Consider the following 21,935-nt stretch of genomic DNA (forward strand, 5'->3'; position numbering starts at 1 on the left):
ACCAGTTCCCAAGAAGAATTCTTGTCTTCAACTTCAAACCTCTTCATGTCTTCACCTCATCCTATTTCTGTCATTTTATCCAGCCTTCTATTCCCTCCTGCAATCTTCCAACCCTAGCCTTTTTTTCAATTTTAAAGTTTATTTATTAGTGTCACATGTAGGCTTACATTAACACTGTACTGTGAAAATCCCCTAGTTGTCACACTCCGGCGCCTGTTTGGGTACACTCAGGGAGAATTCAACATGGCCAATGCACCTAATCAGCACGTCTTTCAGACTGTGGGAGGAAACCGGAGCACCCGGAGGAAACCCATGTAGACACTGGGAGAAGGTGCAGACTCCATACAGACAGTGACTCAAGCTGGGAATTGAACGCAGGCCCCTGGCGCTGTGAGGCAGCAATGCTAACCACTGTGCCACCCCTTTTGTACATGCTGTGGCACTGTGCTTTATTTAGTAAGTAGGTTTATATTGATTCCATGCTGCCTTTTTGAGCAGTGTCTTGTTAAACCACGATGCACTTTGGCACTGGTACATGACTAACAGGTCCGTGTAAAGCTAATTAGTATCAGTTCTCATTTAAAAATTAACGGTTAGATAATTTTCACCCCTTTCGGGACGAGTAAGGCAGTAAAGTCCCGCCCCATATCTACCAATTTGTCAAAAGATTTTGTATCCCGGGCTGCCGGGTAGGTTGAACTTTTTATGATGCTAAAAGTCGGCACCCCAGAAGCAGTCAGGAGGATGACTTCCAGTTGTCCCTTTGTATACTGTTTGCCCAGAAGAAATGACACATTCTTTCAGCGTACTGGGGCCAGCCCTCCACACCCGCATCATAGGTTTTGAGTTTCCCAAACAGTGGCATTTTCAATTTCTCCCCATCACTGTCTTACTGGGTTCATTGAAAGGCATGGCCATCTGAAACTTTTCTTGTTCCTCGTCACCAATGTAATCTCTCAGGAAGCCCAACTGGAAAGGAACATAGCTCATTACAGAATGAAAAGTAAAACTACGACCATGGTGTACATGCACTAGTCACTGTCTGGGACTACAGTTCAGCAGGGCCAGTCCTGGCAGTGAGTTCTAGCTGGGAAGGCCACTGCCTGTTACTAGGGGAGCTCATACTCAACGACCCCCACAGGGGGATTAATCAGTGATTCCCCATGGATCTTGTGTGGGTTCTCACAGTGTGGCTCGGAGTTAACTTTGTCTGAAAATGTTCCTGTCTTAGGAAAATTTGCTGTGTTAAAGGTGCAACTTAAATGTAGGTTGTTGTTGCTAGAACTAGGGAATGTCATTTCCTGGTAACATGTGTTGATATTGCTGGTGATAATCATCCTGTTGTATGTGTAACTGGCCTCTTTGAACAGATGGCAGGTGGCTGACCTTTTCTACATGAGAAAGCAAAATTGATTGCTCCACATTATCATTTCACTTAGTTTATTCAAAAGTTGCACTGTGCAAAGATCTGACTGGACCTGCTGAGGCCCATTAGGCAGGTTATGCATCTCCTGGCATAAGCAGTTAACTTGGGCTATTTTGACAGCTTTGTGATAGATTCAAGAAAGTAACATCCGACAAAGAATAAATGTGGAGAAAAGAGGCATGTACCAGTGCCATCATTAGAAATTCAGTAAAGCACTAATGGTGAGCATGAAAAGTTTTCATATGTCCACTTTTGAACTGTGGAAAATAGTTGGCTGTATGAGTACAGAGTCTGTCCACATTTGTCTTGCATCTGTAGAGAATATATTTGAATACGGAAGTGTATTCTGTACGGTGGCACTGTGGTTAGCACTTCTGCCGCACAGCGCCAGGGACCTGGGTTCAATTCCCGGCTTGGGTCACTGTCTCTGTGGAGTCTGCACATTCTCCCCATGTCGGCGTGGGATTCCTCTGGGTGCTCCAGTTTCCTCCCACACTCCAAAGATGTGCAATTTAAGTGGTTTTGGCCATGCTAAATTGCCCCTTAGTGTCAGGAGGACTAGCAGGGTAAATGTATGGGGTTATGAAGATAGGGCTTGGGTAAGACTGTGGTTGGTGCAGACTCGATGTGCTGAATGGCTCCCTTCTGCACAGTAGGATTCTATAATTCTAGAAGTGTAAAGCACCAATGGTTGCAGATCTGTGGCGAGTGAAGGGATAGACAGAGCCCAGGAATTCAAAATTTCATACAACACAATGCCAAATTAATAAATCATGTTAGCACAGTACATATCAAACCTGGTGATAACTTCTAACTATACAGATAAAGTCTCTCCAGTTAAGAAATGATTGCAGCCTCACTATCTGAAAAACGTACTGCATTCAGCTACCTGTAGACCCAATGCATCGATATGCCCTGTAACTACGACAGGTACTTAGGCTTACCATTGAATACAGAAAAAGACCCCAGTTTGTAGCACTGAGACGATTCACTGATGAACTGTGAAACAGTGGTTCCCAAAGGGTGCGGCAAGAGAGGATGGCGGGAAGATTCAAGGACAATCAAAGAAACATTTAAACATTCATGTATAGAAACCTGTAGAAGTTTCCAGATTTCATGCCATCTCTCTTTGTGTTAAGACTTAACACCAGTGTGGTGCGCCGCACCCTTTGGGAACTACTGAAGGCTGAAGCATTCCGAAAGTATGCAGAAAAATACTTTTTATCATTAAAAGTTTTTGGCTGGTTTATTTGTGTTGATGAAGCAGTAAACAAAGTTGGTGTTATTTTCTGTTAGGAATACTTTTCCTGTCATTACATAATAGCAACCATCAGCTGTGGAGAAAGACTGTTGGTTTCTGATGTACTGTTAGTCCTGGCATTCTCTCCACAACTCCTACAGCAATTTATCTTTATATAGTGCCTTTAACCTAGTAAAGTACTTCACAGTTTTATGGAACAAAATTTGATACTGCCTATATACAGGAGTAGTAGGACAGATGATGGGTAGGACTGGGGCGACACAGTGCCACAGTGGTTAGCACTGCTCCCTCACAGCGCCAGGGACCTGCGTTCGATTCCCGGCTTGGGTCACTGTCTGTGTGGAGTCTGCACGTTCTCCCCAATGCAGAATCTCCAACAATGCAGCACTCTCTCAGTGCTTATTGAAATATCATCCCAAATTATGCTCTTACGTTTTGGATTGAAATATCAATTCAAAACTTTCTAACTTGAATGAAAGTGCCAGCACTGAACAAGCCAGGACTGTTGCTTACACTGCTACAGAGCGTATAGAGGTCCCACTGTTGTATCAGGTGTCTGCGTGATATCACAGGGTTTCTGGTACAGTGGTGGACAATACTAGAGTTCTAAGGAGGGATTGATTTACCATAAGCTGTTGTCAGGTTTGCTGAGTTATTTAATAAGGTGGGACTAGTAAATTATGAAGAGATTCTGACTGCCACTTGTTTCTATAGATAACAGAAAACTAATTGATAAGATTGCTGAATTTGTTGTGGTTATCAACGAGTTTATCTTCTCTACTTTTATTTCAGGATCGGTGTGTAGCTGTACTGGCTCGTGTGGAGCGCACAGACTTTCTCTCACCAATGTCCATTGGGGATGTAGCTCATGTCAGCGCTGAGATAACCTATACGTCAAAGCATTCTGTTGAGGTCCAAGTTAACGTAATGGCTGAAAATATTCTTACAGGTAGGGAAAATTGTATCTTTTACTATAACCTGGATAAGTTTTGCTTCATGTTCTGCTTTGTGCTCTTTCTGTCTCTCACCCATTCTCTCTCTTGAACAAAAAATGCCCACTGAAAAACCTTTGAAAATTTTGAAATTGAATGGCGGATTTCCTTCCCTAAAGGACGTTAGTGAACCAGATGTTTTTTTTTCCAACAATCGACAGTAGTTTCATGGTCATCAGCAGATTCTTAATTCCAGATTTTAAAAAACATTGAATTCAAATTCCACCATCTGCCGTGGTGGGACTCGAACCTGGATCCCCAGCACATTAGCTGAGTTTCTGGATTAATAGCCTAGCGATAATATCACTAGGCCATCACCTTTCCTTACTGGGCCATCACCTTCCATATATTATATAGAACATTCTTCTGAACATTTCCCCTGAATTGAATCATGTTGCACTGATTCAAAGTGAAATATTGGCGAGAAGTTGAAGGAGGGAGTTGCATTGGAATGGTAGCTGTTTCCACTGTGTTGGCAGCAGATGGTAAGCCAGGTGGTTCTGCGGTTATGCATTGAACAAAGAAAAGGGTTAAGAACGTTTCGACTATTGGGTCTCCTTCACAGGCAAGAAGGATGACAAAACTCCAAATGTGGAGCAGAATGAAAAGATAAGGATGTAATCAAAGAATTGGGTTTAAATTACTCTGTGCTATTTTTGGCAAACTGGTTAATGTCTTGAAGTTAAATTTCGGCCAGCCCTGTTTTAATGATGATTAAGGTGGCACTCAGGGAATGCTAAATCCCAATATGTGAAATAATAAATGACTTGAACATCTAAAGTAGACAAATGAGGTTATAATTGATATAATGAGGGAAGAGAATGTGTAATGAACATACTGGGAAAGAATTAGTTTCAATGAAAAAATCTACAAGGCAGAAGGTAGAGAAGAAACGCAGATAAGTTACGAGTGTATTTGAGCAAGATTTCATGCTGAATTTCATGTGCCCAAACATGGCTCTGATATTCAGCTTATAGCTTTAGTCTTTTTCTAAAACCTGGTTGCATGACAACTATGTGGTCTAGACCAGGTCAGGTCAGTAAAATTGAATATATTGAAAATCTTAAATACAAAACAACGTTCTAAATATATGGCAAGTTAGTCAGCATCTGTTATGTATGTGGGGTGCATTGCCCTTTACGGGAGCAATTTATGTGACCCATCTGCAAGGGGGGGATGGGTGGATTAAACCCTGACCAGGGACTGTCTGGGGCAGTGGGGTTGGAGTGTGAAGCCTGTAAGACGTAATAAATAAAATACCTGCATTTTCCCAATGTCTGGCTGAAGTTTGAGTTCAAGGGAGCTGAATACATTAAACTGGTGGCAAGGATGGTGACCGGCGGTCCGTAAGATCATGGACCGTCTGCCGAGACCCAGAGTACAGGAAGGGAAATCCCCACGAGGACAGGTAGGAACACTGGAAAAAAAACCTAGACCGGGTGCTGTCAGCATTTACAGGGTCCTGTCTCCATGGTTGGCACAAGCAGGCTTCTCGCCTCGGTTTTCGGGGGCAGGAGAAACCCTGCTGGCAGCAATAGTAAAGGAAAATAGCGGGCTAATTTGGCTCAATGGGCGTGGTTAACGAGAAAGTTGAGTCGTGACAGCCTACATTGACCAATCTGGTGAAAGCATGCGGCCGACCTCATCATGCTGTTATCTTTGAGCACAATTGGGAGCAAATTTACCAAATTTTACCACCATCTGTCTGGCAGGCAGTTAGTTTCACTAACAGACCACAGACTGCTGACTATGATTTTGGGAGCTCACACAGGGATTCCATCAATGGCTGTAGCTCGGTTACAGCAGTGGCTGTTGATATATTTTTTTAAAGTTTATTTATTGGTGTCACAAGTCGGCTTACATTTACATAGCAATGAAGTTCCTGTGAAAATCCCCTAGTTGTCACATTCCGGTGCCTGTTCGGGTACACTGAGGGAGAATTTAGCATGGCCAATGCACCTAACCAGCACGTCTTTCACCAGAGCACCTGGAGGAAACCCATGCAGACACGGGGAGAACATGCAGACCCCGCACAGATAGTGACCCAAGCTTGGGATCGAACCTGGGTCCCTGGCGCTGTGAGGCAGAAATGCTAACTGCTGTGCCACCGTGCCGCCCCATATTATCTACCCACTCATACCAGATTTGCTACCACCAGTCGGACAAACTTGGAAATGCCGAAGCTTTATACAGGCTTCTGCTGCCTAGTAATAAAGAGGGTCCGGATAAGATTATCTAAATCATGTACTTTTGAAAAGAGGGCAAGGTACCAATTACCGATACGCAGGTGAAGAACACCACATGGAGGGATCCCATACTAGGTCAAGAAGTGGTAGACCTCGTCTGCTAGGGAAGGACAAACCTGCAGAAGAATCCAGGACTGAAGCCATAACTAAGCTGTCAGTAGGACTTGTCGGGTGTTTGATGTGGGGCTTGCAGGTTGTCATCCTCCCCCACCCCCTTGAGGGAAAAAGTGCTGGAGCAACTGCACCAAGGGTATCCAGGAAGATGAAAGAGGGGGCCCGTAGTTATGTGTGGTGGTCTAAAGTGGATGCAGCATAAAGGAAAAAATGGGCTCTTGTGTATCATGTTCCTAAATTCATAAGGCACCAGCCGCGTCACCATTGCATCCATGGGAATGGCCAAAGGAGTCTTGGGAATGGGTCCACTTCGATTTTACGGGCCTGGTGAAAGGCCATCTGCTGCTGGTGGAAGTGATATGTATGAAGTCGGTGACCACAGAAACCACCCTTGACAGTTCATATGTTTGCTAGCTTTGGACATCCAGACCAGGTTGTCTGAGGCCAACACCGACAACCAAGGACGTGCAGGAAGAAGGTTCACTGATGGGGGTTTCGCCTAAACCATGATCACCGGAGATGAACCAAAGTCCGGTTCCAGCTCCAAGGAGGCAACCGCCATGGGACCGCCGCCCCCCAGAAAGGTTGATCATGTCAATGTAATTATTACGTACAAACAAAGGAAGATTAATTATACTGTATTTCATTGCATCGTTGCCTCTGGTTAATTCTGTAAACAGTAAGAAGTCTCACAACACCAGGTTAAAGTCCGACAGGTTTATTTGGTAGCAAATACCATAAGCTTTCGGAGCGCTGCTCCTTCGTCAGGTGGAGTGGAAATGTGCTCTCAAACAGTGCCCAGAGACACAAAATCAAGTTACAGAATACTGATTAGAATGCGAATCCCTAAAGCCAGCCAGGTCTTAAAGGTACAGACAATGTGGGTGGAGGGAGCATTAAACACAGGTTAAAGAGATGTGTATTGTCTCCAGACAGAACAGCTAGTGAGATTCTGCAAGCCCAGGAGGGAAGCTGTGGGGGTTACTGATAATGTGACATAAATCCAACATCCCGGTTTAGGCCGTCGTCATGTGTGCGGAACTTGGCTATCAGTTTCTGCTCAGTGACTCTGCGCTGTTGTGTGTCGTGAAGGCCACCTTGGAGAACGCTTACCTGAAGATTCAAGGCTGAATGCCCGTGACTGCTGAAGTGCTCCCCCACAGGAAGAGAACAGTCTTGCCTGGTGATTGTCGAGCGGTGTTCATTCATCCGTTGTCGTAGCGTCTGCATGGTTTCCCCAATGTACCATGCCTTAGGACATCCTTTCCTGCAGCGTATCAGGTAGACAATGTTGGCCGAGTTGCAAGAGTAGGTACCGTGTACCTGGTAGATGGTGTTCTCACGTGAGATGATGGCATCCGTGTCGATGATCCGGCACGTCTTGCAGAGGTTGCTGTGGCAGGGTTGTGTGGTGTCGTGGTCACTGTTCTCCTGAAGGCTGGGTAGTTTGCTGCGGACAGTGGTCTGTTTGAGGTTGCGTGGTTGTTTGAGAGCACATTTCCACTCCATCTGACGAAGGAGCAGCGCTCCGAAAGCTTATGGTATTTGCTACCAAATAAACCTGTTGGACTTTAACCTGGTGTTGTGAGACTTCTTACTGTGTTCACCCCAGTCCAACGCCGGCATCTCCACATCATAATTCTGTAAATACATTTTGTAATTGTATATAAATAGATTACAATTTTTGTTATTGGGGAAATTGTTATTGAAGGTGGAGGAGTGTTATATATGTGGCGTGCATGGCCCTTTAAGGGAGCAACACTTGCGACACTTCTGGGGGTCCTAAGCTCTGCCCCAGGGACTCCTTGGGGCGGTGGAGTTGGACTGTGAAACCTGCAAGACATATTAGATAAAATACCTGCATTTGTCCAACGTCTGGCTGGAGATTGAGTTCTTTGAGTCCAAGGAGGATGAATAGATTCAAGCAGCTGTAAAAAGAAAAGACCATTTTGGGTGTACATCCGTTATCGAAATCTGATTGGTCTGCCTTCTGGAAGGCACACATTGTCAACCTTCCAGTCCAGGACCAAATATGAAGCAATGCACACGTCTGTCAATTTAAATTTGTACTAATATGTCTTTGCATTCGCAAATTTTGAGTGCTTATCATTGATTTTCTATGAATACATAATTTAATATCTAATCCCAAATTGTCTCCAATTTTCATTCAATAACTTCAAAGTACTGCAGCATTTGTATTCTCCACTTGAGGTCAAAGTGCATTTCTTCAATGCTGATTTACACAGCAGTTTGCTTTTGTGTTGACTGTACCAAATCCTAATGGCCGTCACATCTATTCTTTGACTTTTATAAAGGAGATCAATTATAGTACACATGCTCATCATCAGCAGGACACAAACATGTCGTAGGGTGTATTTCCTCAGCACACTCTCTCTACTTTGTCCATAAGAGTTAACTACCAGAGGAATAACTTCCTTGCTTGCAGTGAAAGAAATATGTAGGGCAGACACAAGATCCTCTTTGCATCCATTCTCTAAACATAGTGCTTATCTGGTCCCATGGGGAAAAGCATGTCTTTTACCTTTTGTAAATAGTTTTTCTGCAACATGTGTTGTTATACAATTCAAGGTCACTCTTGTCTCTGTCTTTGGGGACATTTTCACATGTATTTATTCGTTGCAGTCCATCATCTAAGCAATACCTTGGGAACGTGCACATATGTCAGTGCCTGTGAGGATCTGACCCAGAAGGTTACCTGCATGGCAAAATTTAGTACATTGTATTTATTGTACCTGGTATAGCCCTGGAAGTATGAATGCACTGCATATAATTTAGAATAGTAAGAAGTTTAACAACACCAGGTTAAAGTCCAACAGGTTTATTTGGTAGCAAAAGCCACACAAGCTTTCGGAGCTCCAAGCTCCTTCTTCAGGTGAGTGGGAATTCTGTTCACAAACAGGGCATATAAAGACACAGACTCAATTTACATGAATAATGGTTGGAATGCGAATACTTACAGCTAATCAAGTCTTTAAGAAACAAACAACGTGAGTGGAGAGAGCATCAAGACAGGCTAAAAAGATGTGTATTGTCTCCAGACAAGACAGCCAGTGAAACTCTGCAGGTCCAGGCAAACTGTGGGGGTTACAAAAAGTGTGACATGAACCCAATATCCCGGTTGAGGCCGTCCTCGTGTGTGCGGAACTTGGCTATCAGTTTCTGCTCAGCGATTCTGCGCCGTCGTGTGTCGCGAAGGCCGCCTTGGAGAACGCTTACCCGAATATCAGAGGCCGAATGCCCGTGACCGCTGAAGTGCTCCCCAACAGGAAGAGAACAGTCTTGCCTGGTGATTGTCGAGCGGTGTTCATTCGTCCGTTGTCGCAGCGCAGACAGGGGTAGATCGGGGCTGGCCTGGATGGAAGGTCGGATGCACCGATCTCCGCACTGACAGATCAGCGCATGCACAGTAGCCCACTCAGCACGATGCTGCCAGCCTCCCTGGCGGGATGAGACCCTGCCACCCACTTTCCAGCGTGAATCCCTCTGAGGCACTCTGTAATGCACAGAGTGTCTGAGATTCATTCAGGTAAGTGCGCCCAAAGAACGGGCAGGAAATTCCCCTGTTTTCCCGCCTGTTGGGCACTTTGGCCAGGATTCTCCCAAAACAAAACAAAGTGTTTGAAAGTTACAAAGATATTCTGATCTGCAATTTGTCAATCTTTATTCTCAACATGGCTACTGGAGCGAAAAAATGTGTCTGTGTGGCAATCACTCTGTGACTTCTCAATGGGTAGGGTGTAGCTGTTGGGGAGCATCTGTCTAGAATTAGCCATGCACACTGAGTGTGCATGGCTAATAGAGGTAACAGAATTCCTTTCTTTGGCATAAACTGACAGTGAAGTGTTAAGGATTTGAAGGGAAAGATCTCCTTTCTAGAGTATGTAACTAAATTACCAATCTATTTATCGAGAGCACAGAGAAAGCCTTCCCCCTTGGGAGGTGCTCTCTATAAAATTCTTCCTCTATGAAGAGTCATCTCAGAGCCTTTTACATGTTGTGGGTTGAGTGAAGAACAAGCAAGAGGGGAAGAGATTGGGGATGGTGAAAGCACAATGAACAAAGAACAAATAAAATTACAGCACAGGAACAGGCCCTTCGGCCCTTCAAGCCTGCATCGAACATGCTGCCCGACTGAACTAAAACCCCCTACCCTTCCGGGGACTATATTTCTCTATTCCCATCCGATTCATGTATTTGTCCAGATGCCCCTTAAAAGTCAACTATCGTATCTGCTTCCACTACCTCCCCAAAAGATACTGGTTTTATGAAGCTTTTGAAAACGGAAGGGGGTGAGAAGTTGGGGTGTTGAACGATGCAGCTCCAGAGAACTGGGGAACAGCGATTTAAGGAATGGCAGCTGATGGTGGAAAAATTAGAAGTAGCAATGAAACAAAAGGAAACCAGGCAGAGGATATATGTGATAGCCAGTGGCTGGAGAAGATAACACATGTAGGGAAGGCTGATTCCAATGAGGAATTTGAAAATGCAGACTAAAGCGAGTCACAGGAGCCAGTCAGCTTGGGAAGTACAGGAATTATTTGTTTTCATATGGGTAAAATATAGCATTCCTAATTTATTTGTGGCTTAGCAAAGATGGTATAAGGAGGATTGATGATCTCTCGGGCACCAATGCACAATCCAAAGAAAATAGCTTGTAGTGCCTTGTCCTCTTAAAAATGTCCTTATAACAATTGGTTGCTGTAGAAAGGAGTTTGTGGGTGGATGAGCGAGTGAGTTTAGCCTCCCCTCTCTGTATATAATTGCCAGTGGTCTCCATGTGAGTGTGGGGATTGTGCAAGGAGTAAGTTGATGGACTTAGGCCTAGCTCATTGGTGTGGGCACAAGATGAATGAGTGGTAGGAATCATCTTATTGATTCTTATTCTAGAAATCAGTCGTTTATTGCACATTCAATCAGAAATTTGTGTAATCAATATATACAGATTAAAATTCCATGGACCCTTGTCTAATACATTTTTAATTAGTGTGTCGTTTGTTCGAAACTTCTACTGGAACCGTGCAGTCTGGAATAGTTGAGAACTACTGTGCTCAGGGTTAAATGATAACTTTTCGTGTCATGCGAAGAGGATTCATTATTTTATTTTTATCGAGGAAGGTTAGAAAACAGTAAAACGAGAAGTAATATCTTATTGTCAGCAAACTTCATTTGTCAAAACCCGTAGAATTTGGAGGAAAGGAAGGTGGGGAACCCTATAGGTTTGAGGTCCTCGGAAAGGAGACAATTTGATGAGCGCACATTGAGGTGGGACAGCATGTTTGGAACTCAAAGATCGAGAGAGAAGAGTAATGGGAAGTGATTGATTGAACAGAAATGAGGAAGGCTCCGGTAGAAAGGCTAAAGCTAAAGAAAGACCATTTATCGATGATAAATCAATAATTTGTACTTTCACCTACCTTCAGTGTGTATACTTGGAAACTGCAGCATTTTTGAGATGATACAATGTGATGATATGGTGACGAACAGAAGTAGTTTATATTTATATATTCAAGCAGCTTAGTTTATATGTTTGCAGGAAATGGAATAATGAGTTCAAGCAACACACATTCTTTCCACGGGTATATTAAGATCGTAAAATCTCTAGTGCTGGCCCCAGTACAACACATTGAAATATTGAGGTGGCCTGGCTGCTGCAGTTAATCATATACTTTATGTCAGGTTTGCTTGTGAACTTTGGCTCAATCCATGAATCAGCCATGCTTATTTACACCGCTCCATTCTCTGAGTCAGGGCTTCCTTTCTCTCCTTGACATGCTATTTCAGATTCTAAGGTAGGTCATTAGTGAGTCAAATATTGTAAGTACATTGCCATTTATGTAAATCAAGCTGGGGGGTCTTATGGATGCCACTTAGCGAGACACCAAATGATTTGTGGTGGGAAAGGTTCTTCAAGAGACAGACATTCTACTCTTTTTTTTTTCTGACCTAAGTTTACCCATAGCATATGGCATTATAACAGTTTTGTCTACAGTACCTTCTATTGTTGTCAGCATTAGTGGTTGACTGTGTAACATTCCCGTGTGACGTGTCTTTGTCCACCATTTTAGGTAAGGTGCATTCACTAAAAGAGTGGCCACAATTATTAGCTGTCATCACCCACAATAATGCTAATCTTTACCAGATAATTATTGATTCTTGAATTTTCAGGAGTAAACACCTATTTTTGTTCCTTGTAAAGATTGGTATGAAAGTAATCATAGAATATGGAGTTCAGCGTTCATCTATCTACCACTGACCAGATGTAACAAATGATTGTATCTCCATGCGGAAAGTAACACCATGGGCAAAATCTTCCCAAAAAATGGCAGAATGTTGTTTCTGGTGAGAAGACTGGTGTTTCCTGAGAAACTGGTTAGCTTTCTCTCCAGATCTTTTTTTTAAATCATTCGTGGGACATGAGCTTCGTGGGCTGTCCAGCATTTATTGCTCATCCCTAGTTGCCCTTGGAGGGCAGTTGAGACTCAACCACATTGCTGTGGCTCTGGAATCACCATGTCGGCCAGACCGCGTAATGACGGCAGATTTCCTTTCCTAAAGGACATTAGTGAACCAGATGGGCTTTTCGAACAATCAACAATGGTTTCATGGTCATCAGTAGATTCCTAATTCCAGATTTTTTTTATTGAATTCAAATTCCACCATCTGCTGTGGTGGGATTCGAACCCGGGTCTCCAGAGGATTAGCTGAGTTACTGAATTAATAGCCCAGCGATAAAACCATTAGGCCATCACCTCCCCAGGCAATCTTACCACACTCTGCGATAAAAAGTCAAGATGGCGTGCTTCATGCTGTCATGCAAGGGGGTAGGGCCTCATCACACTGGCCAAACACCGCTGCTCCAAGATGGGGGCACCATCTTTAATGGATGCCCCGATCAGAACCTGAGTAGACCCCCCTCCCCCAATCATGAAGCTCTCAGGCCCTCCCCCCAGCCTCGCTCCCGATCTGAATTGGCACTTCAGTACCTCCCGCTCCCCCGATCATTGGCCCTTTGGTGCCAACCTGGCAGTGCCAAACTGTGCCAGGGGCATTGTCAGGCCACTAACAGGCCATGTCCCTCTCCCCTGGGGGTTACACTTACACTGGACGCCCCTGGGGAGACCCCCATAATAGGTTTACGTCGATGTGGACATGTTGTAAATGGCGTCAGCGTCCACTGAATATCCGGTGAGGGAGGATGTCCTGGAGAGAGTGCTTGTTAATGACGAGCTAATGTTGTAAAATGAGCTTTCTGCAGTGCTGCGGCGTGTTTCACGCCTCTCCACGGATGAGGGCCCGGTAAGATCAGAACTCGGAAGCTTGCCGGCGCGAATCGCGCTCTCCGGCGCGAATCGCGCTCTCCGGATTTTGAGCACACGCCGCCATTTCCACAGACGGGAGCGCGGGCTCAAAATCACCCACCTGTGTTTTCTAGTCAGCAAATGGAAAATCTGCAATTGAAACAAAGTGTTAGGAAAAGGGAGAGAAATTCTAAAACAAAGACAAATTTTCCTGAGCACTTCCCTTAAAGCAATGTTTTACAGCATCTGACAACAGAAAATAATCGGAGCAGAATTTATTAGCTGTCTGTCATTTCCAATTAGCCTCAGGTTTCTGGAAAGTGTGTTGTGTTCTGTGAAGGAGACTGAGGTATACTGAATGGGCATATCACATATTTCTGTAACCCACTCCCTCACTCCATCGTATTTCCGAGTCAATTTGATTTTGATTGCGAATTTTCTTTTATGTAAGTGTAAGGAGATAGCTGCGTGGACAGTGACTTCACCTTGAGTACGCTGTAAATTTGCAAGCAGTCAAAAGAAATTAAGGATGAGAGCGGCTTTTGGTTAGCTCGATGTTGTTCTCAGAAAGAGACATGCGACATTTCCATATCGTTGCTATAGAGACCGTCCTGTCAAGATTGTTTTGGTTGGGTGTGATGCAAATCTTGTTCCCAAAAGCATACTGTCAGATTCAGTTTGAGTCAAGACCCCTGTACATTTTTAGCTGCATGTAATTATTATCTTGTGGTAGTCCAGAAACAAGAAATGGTTTGCACAACCCCTTACCATTCTGTTTCTTTTTGTTTGCGTGCTGAATGCTTTTGAAGATGGCGAAAGGGTTCAGTTCCTGCAAAGTTCAGTGAATAATTAGAACAGGTTGCTATGGCTCAGTCAGTGGATGAAATTTGCATATATATAAAAATGAAATGTGAGAGAGGGGTTAGAAATGGAAAGAGACCCCATTTCACTTTTGGCTCCTATTCTGATCATCGTATTGAGATGTATGTCTGTGTTGCACAAACACATCATTAACAGATTATGAAAAATATATATGAATAAATAATTGCAACATCTTTCTTCAGAATGATTAATCTTTCCATACATCTGGGAGCTAGATCAGTTTGTGGGAAAATGGTGCAGGCAGATTTATCTAAATTATGCCTTTGTCCTTTGTAAATTGTAATTTACAATGGTGTCAGGAAGAATTAAGAAATGCTTTACATATAAAAAAAAGTTTGCATTACAGGAAGGCAGATTTTCACTGTGGGCTAAATAGCAGTGAGATTATAACTCAGTGAATGTCTTTCTGACTTCACTAAGCAATGCACAGAAGAAATCGTTTCCCTCAGAATGTTCAAGGGACTCGAATTCTTGCATAGCTAGGATCGCAGATTATTTCCTTAATAAGATTGTGTTGTCTTTTTTTGTTGTATAAATATTGAATTTATTAAGTGGAACCTCTCCCTGAATAACTACTCTGCAGTTACAAAACCCATCACTCTAATATTCTTCTAGAATCAGCAGTCTACAAATAGCTCTAAATGGTTTTTGGAAATCCACAGTTTTATTTTTTCACAAACATAGGAACAGCGTACTAAATATAAATGGAAAGAGGCCCAATTTTCATTGGCTGTTATTTGGAAGGAGACTTCGTGAAAATAGGGAGTATGCAACCTACTGCCCCAGTTGATTTGTGTTCAATATTTTCTATTGGATGCCTGTCCCTCTAAGAATCATAGAATCTGTACCGCGCAGAAGGAGGCCATTCGGCCCATCGGGCCTGCACTGACAACAATCCCACCCAGGCCCTATCCTCCTAATCCCACATATTTACCCTGCTAATCCCCCTGACACTAAGGCTCAATTTAGCATGGCCAATCCACTTAACCTGCACATAGAAACATAGAAAACTACAGCACAAAACAGGCCCTTTGGCCCCACAAGTTGTGCCGAACATATCCCTACCTTTTAGGCCTACCTATAACCCTCCATCCTATTAAGTCCCATGTACTCATCCAGGAGTCTCTTAAAAGACCCTATTGAGTTTGCCTCCACTACCACTGAGGGCAGCCGATTCCACTCGCCCACCACCCTCTGTGTGAAAAACTTCCCCCTAACATTTCCCCTGTACCTACCCCCCAGCACCTTAAACCTGTGTCCTCTCGTAGCAGCCATTTCCACCCTGGGAAAAAGCCTCTGAGAGTCCACCCACCCGATCTATGCCTCTCAACATCTTATATACCTCTATTAGGTCTCCTCTCATCCTACGTCTCTCCAAGGAGAAAAGACCTAGCTCCCTCAGCCTATCCTCATAAGGCATGCCACTCAATCCAGGCAACATCCTTGTAAATCTCCTCTGCACCCTTTCAATCTTTTCCACATCCTTCCTGTAATGAGGCGACCAGGACTGAGCACAGTACTCCAAGTGGGGTCTGACGAGGGTCTTGTATAGCTGCATCATTATCCCCGGACTCCTAAACTCAGTCCCTCGATTGATAAAGGCCAGCACACCATACGCCTTCTTAACCACCTCCTCCACCTGCGGGGCTGATTTTAGAATCCTATGGACGCGGACCCCAAGGTCCTTCTGATCCTCTACCGTACTAAGAGTCTTTCCCTTTATATTGTACTCCTTCATCCCATTTGACTGTAGGAGGAAACCAGAGTACCCGGAGGAAACCTACGCAGACACGGGAAGAACATGCAAACTCCACACAGACAGTGACCCGAGGCCGGAATTGAACCTGAGTCTCTGGCGCTGTGAGGCAGCAGTGCTGACCACAGTGCCTCTGTGCCGTCCGTACGGCTGTAAATTCTATGTAAGATGGGGTTGATGAAGTAAGTATGTCAGCTTATGGGACTTCCTAGACCTATCACCGCTGACTGAACGAAGAAACTTAACCAAGTAGCAGAATTAAATTTGGAGTTTGCCTTTGTGCAAGGACACTGGACAAAGCATGAAGTATGCATCAGTATCACAATGCAAGCACTTTGAGCATGGCACCCATCATAATGCAGTTTAGTCTACCTCACTTTTGAGCCTATTGAAAATGTCACATTTTAGAGTGCGAATGAAGTGCGTAACAAGCTAACATTACTTTTAGGATTGATAGCAAGATTGCCAGTCCCCCTTCCAGCAATGGATAAGTCCTGAATACTGACAGTGTTAAAAACTAGGAAATGAGAAACTAGGAAGTTTTGATGAATCACCATATATGTGAAATGTCTGCCGTACACAAAAAGATTTGCATTTTTCAGGGGCTTCACAACAAATCCTCTCACTTGTCATGTGTGCACTTCATCCTGCCCACTCCTTTCCCACCCCCAGAATTGCCTTGGAATAGCATAACCTCTGACTCACCATGGGCAACTCATGAGTTATACAACTTTGCATCACTCCATTCTTGTTGAAGGTTGTCACCAATTCTCGGGAAATTAGTGCACGTTTCTCAGGACTTAGGTTTACTTAATAATTAGCTGTCATATTAATGTGTGGTACATTGAATAGAAAGAAAGAATAACTTTGCAACACCTTTTGGGATGTCTCAAAGCAGTTTACAACAATTGAGTTATTTTTGAAGGGCTATCATTGTTGTAATGCAGGGAGATGCAGCAGCTGAGGCACATAGTAAGGTCCCACACATTGCAGTGAAATAAATAAGAAAGAAAGAGCAGACATATATATGAGCCTTTCATGACCTCAGAATATCCCAAAGCACTTTGCAACCAATGATGGAACTTTGAAATGTTGTCATTGTTATAATAGGAAATGTGGCAGGTTTGCGCACTGTAATCCCACAAACAGCAGAAATATGAGTGTCTGGATAATGTGTTTTGGTGTTGGCTGACAGATTAGTATAAGACAGATCAACGGTAGAACTCCCCTGCCGTTGTTTGAATAACACCACAAGCATTTTTCACGTCAAACTTGAATTAGTGTCTCATCCAACATTGGACACTGCAGCACTCCTTCAATACTACACTGAAGCGCTGATCAAAATGGGGATTAATCCCAGAACCTTTCAGGTTTGAATAAATCCCACCATGGACAAAATACACATATATTTGAATTACCACCACCATGCACAATCCAGTATGTTACTTTATACTGAAGTATCACCTGATGATTCAGTCCATAGAATTAGAGAATGGCTACAGCACAAAAGGAGGCCATTTGGCACATTATGTCTGTGCTGGTTCTAAGCAACAACTCAACCAATCCAGCACCTCCACACTGACCCTAAGGCTCTGGAAATGTTTTCCCTTCAGATAATTATTAATTCTGAAAGCCACAATTCGATCTGCCTCCACCACATTCACAGTGCATTCCAGGTCTCAAATAGGCTATGTTTAAAAAAACGTTTTTCTTCATACTGCCATGGGTCCTTTTGTTATCCACCTTAAATCAGTGTCCAATGGCTCTTGACCCTTCCGCGGACAGGAACAGTTTCTTCCTATCTCTTCAGTCCAGACCCTTCATGATTTTGAACACCTCTATCAAATCACATGTCGACCTTCTGTAAGGAGAATAGCCCCAGCTTCTCCCATCTACCCCATATAACTGGAGTTCCTCAACCTTGGAAATGGTTTCCTAAATCATGTCTGCACCCTTGCTAATATCTTCATATGCTTTCTAAAGTAGTAGTTATCAGTATGTTTAGATCTCATACTTGGCACGCCTAGAGTAAATGTAGCACTATATCACAGTCATTGCCACAACTGACCTTTGAAAGGCACTCTATGACCAGGATTTTCCAGCTCTTCCCGCTGGGGGATCTTCCGATCTCGCTGAAGGTGACCCCCTGCCACAGGCTGGGTTCCCTGACGGCATGGCCAGCGGGCAACACAAATGCCCATTGACTTTGGCGGGACTGGAAGATCCTGCTGGCGAGCCACTTCTACCGTTGGAAAATCTGCAGCCAGAAAATCCTGGCCTATGAGTGCAAGTTCTTCCTTTCCTATACTACGCAAGCATTGGGCCAACTCTATTCAGGATACTCAATCTCAATGCCTCTTGCCTTGGATATGCCATTGGTACAGTACCCCATTTGCCCAGCAATTTCAGGAGAGATGGAGAGGAGATTACAGGAAAAACTTTCAATAACAATCTAAGGAGATTTAAACTAGTGAGCATATTTATTTCTTTAGATATCATTAGCACTCACATTTGTTAAATATTAGAAAGAGTGAGTAATTTTAGACTTAGGAATACAGATGAAAAGCCATGGTGCTTAACATAGGACAGCATCAAGGTTGAAAAGAGAAGAGGTGATGATTAGATAAATCTCCATATAGTTAATGGGAAATTTTGATGGCTACTATCTAGTGACACTACGAGACTTGATTTATTATTGTCACATGTATTAGCATACAGTGAGAAGTATTGTTTCTTGCACAACATACAGACAGGGCACACTGTTCATAGAGAAGGAAATGAGAGAGTGCAGAATGTAGTGTTATAATCATAGCTAGGGTGTCGAGAAAGATCAACTTAATGCAAGGTAGGCCCATTCAAAAGTCTGACAGCAGCAGGGAAGAAGCTGTTCTTGAGTCGGTTGGTAAGTGATCTCAGACTTTTGTACCTTTTCCCCGACGGAAGAAGGTAGAAGAGAGAATGTCCGGGGTGCGTGGGGTCCTTAATTATGCTGACTGCTTTGCCGAGGCAGCGGGAAGTGTAGGCAGAGTCAATGGATGGGAGGCTGGTTTGCTTGATGATTGGGCTACATTCACGACCTTTTGTAGTTCCTTGCTGTCTTGGGCAGAGCAGGAGTCATACCAAGCTGTGATATAGCCAGAAATAATGCTTTCTATGGTGCATCTGTAAAAGTTGGTGAGAGTCGTAGCTGACATGCCAAATTTCTTTAGTCTTCTGAGAAAGTAGAGGCATTGGTGGGCTTTCTCAATTATAGTGCTGGGATGGGGGGACCAGGACACCTAATCTCGACACCTAAAAACCTGAAGCTTTCGACCCTTTCCACTTCGCCCCTGTTGATGTAGACAGGGGCATATTCTCCTCTATGCTTCCTGAAGTCGATGACAATCTCCTTCGTTTGTTGACATTGAGGGAGAGATTATTGTTGCCGCACCAGTTCACCAGATTCTCTTTCTCGTTCCTGTACTCTGTCTCGTCATTGTTTGGGATCCAACCGACTATGGTGGTGTCATCAGCAAACTTGAAAATTGAATTGGAGGGGAATTGGGCCGCACAGTCATAGGTGTATAAGAAGTATAGTAGGGGGCTGAAAACACAGCCTTGTGGGGCACCGGTGTTAAGGATGACCGTGGAGGAGGTGTTGTTGCCTATCCTTACTGATTTGGCCTACGAGTTAGGAAGTTCAGGATCCAGTCGCAGAGGGAGGAGCTGACGCCCAGGTCACAGAGTTTGGAGATGAGTTTCATAGGAATAATGGTGTTGGGGGTTGAACTGTAGTCAATAAATAGGTGTCTGATAGGTGTTATCCAGGTGTCCCAGGGTTGAGTGCAGGGCCAGGGAGATGGTGTCTGCTGTGGACCTGTTGCAACGGTAGGCAGTATGCTACCGTTATTGCTCCGTTTACAATTGGGGAACGATTACAACTGAGGATTACAGATGAGGGTTACCAGGCTGATTCCTGGGGTAGTAGGTCTGTCATATGAGGAGAGACAGTCGGTTAGGATTATATTCATTGAAGTTTAGAAGAGTGAGAGCGGATCTCATAGAAACTTATAAAATTCTAACAGGATTAGACAGGGTCGATTCAGAAAGAATGTTCCCAATGGAGGGGGACTCCAAGAACTTGGGGTCATAGTTTGAGGATAAGGGGTAAACATTTTAGAACTGAGGTGAGGAGAAATTTCTTCACCCAGAGAGTGCTGAATGTGTGGAATTCACTACCACAGAAAGTAGTTGAGGCCAAAACATTGTCTGATTTCAAGAAGAAATTAGATACAGCTCTTGGGGCTAAAGGGATCAAGGGATATGGGGGGAAGGGGGGAATCAGGGTATTAAACTTGATGATCAGCCTTGATTATAATGAATGGTGGAGCAGGCTCGAAGGGCCGAATGGCCTACTCCTGCTTCGAGTTTCTATGTTGGCAGACTTGTCAATAATTACTTTTTAACTATGATCTGAGAGGGAGAACAAAAGACAAAAATAAAGGAAAAAAATAAACATATGCTGTTCTGTTCCCATTTCTCAGTTGCCATCTGTAGTCTTGTAAAACACATTACCTGATAAAGCATTGCTCAAGAAATTAGCCATGAGTGCAGTCAGGAATTTCATAATTATCATTCAGTAGTAATTGCATACAACAGCATGATAACACATTGAATTTACAGTGTGGCAAATAAATTATTAAAATTAAGCAAATAAATTGACAATGGTGGTTGTTTTTCATCCTGGACTGCATGATAAAGAGCTCCTTCAAAAATATGCCTGACACAAAATGTTCATCATATTAAAAAAGAAAAAAATTGAACTTTCTACATCGGATCAAATTTGTCAGTACTGAAGTAATGATAATTTATTGTTAATAGAATAGAATCCCTACAGTTCAGAAGAGGCTCATTGAGTCTGCACCGACTCACTGACAGAATATTTTACCCAGGCCCTCTCCCCTGACCTATCCCTGTAATCCAAACATTTCCCATGGTCAATCCATCTAACCCACACTAGGGCAATTTTGCAAGGCCATTCCACCTAACCTGATCATCTTTGGACCATGGGAGAAAACCGGAGCACCTGGAAATGTAGGTTAAGTGGATTGGCCATGCTAAATTGCCTCTTAGTGTCCCAGGATGCGTACGTAATTACTTGGGGTTACGAGGTAAGCCTGGGTAAGAGTCGGTGCAGACTCAATGAGCCTCCTCCTTCACTGGAAGGATTCTATGATTAAATCTGTTCTCACTGACTTGGGTTGGCTCCTGGTTAAGCAAAACATCAATTTTGAAATTCTTACACGGACACGGGGAGCTGTGAGGCAGCAGTGCTAACCACTATGCCACCATGCCGCCCATAATGATTAATATTTCTAAAACAAGTGTTTGTCACTTTGTTCTTGAACATAGGCATCAGTTTCTCAGGTGGCTTTGTGATTGAGTGTACTTCTGTTATTTTACATTGAGTTCTTATTTTGTGCATGAAATGAGATTCAATTAAATTATTGTAATAAAGTGCCGACTAAATTCTTTGTGGAATAAATTTGTTTAGAGCCAGGTTTGATTTCGGACACAAAATGGTTGTCGTGTTTGGAGTGTCGGAAACCTGAAGTCTGAGGCTCATCCAGAATTGGACCTTGGGGCATATCAACGTAATGTTGATAAATTGCATACTCCATTCAGTTCTGTCAAATATTGGATCATGGTTTGCAAAACAAGCATAAGGCCTATCATTAGGATATTTAAGGAAATGATGATTAATAGAAAATATTCTTCCATCCTATCTTGAAAATGCTGACTCATGCTGGTATATGATTTTGTGGGTGCTGGCCGTCCTGCACTATTATCACATGGGTGTCTTCCTTCAAGACAATGGATATCAAATCAGGTATTTATGCCTGATCCTGTCCTTGTACAGAATCTACTTGTAAATTTTCTTGCTGAAAGTCACTGGGCAG

General features: G+C 43.5%; 1 protein-coding gene across 5 annotated transcripts in view; it reads left to right on the forward strand.

The window, feature by feature from the left end:
- The window catches only part of acot7 (acyl-CoA thioesterase 7), a 260,402-nt gene that overhangs the window by 59,827 nt on the left and 178,640 nt on the right, over positions 1 to 21,935 (forward strand). For all 5 annotated transcript variants that reach the window (XM_078238517.1, XM_078238514.1, XM_078238513.1 and 2 more), the window contains one exon: positions 3,480 to 3,636. In XM_078238517.1, coding sequence (XP_078094643.1) covers positions 3,480 to 3,636 — 157 coding nt within the window. The remainder of the gene's footprint in view (positions 1 to 3,479; positions 3,637 to 21,935) is intronic.

This window comes from Mustelus asterias, chromosome 22, assembly GCF_964213995.1.
Source record: "Mustelus asterias chromosome 22, sMusAst1.hap1.1, whole genome shotgun sequence".
NCBI classification, from domain to species: Eukaryota; Metazoa; Chordata; class Chondrichthyes; order Carcharhiniformes; family Triakidae; genus Mustelus; species Mustelus asterias.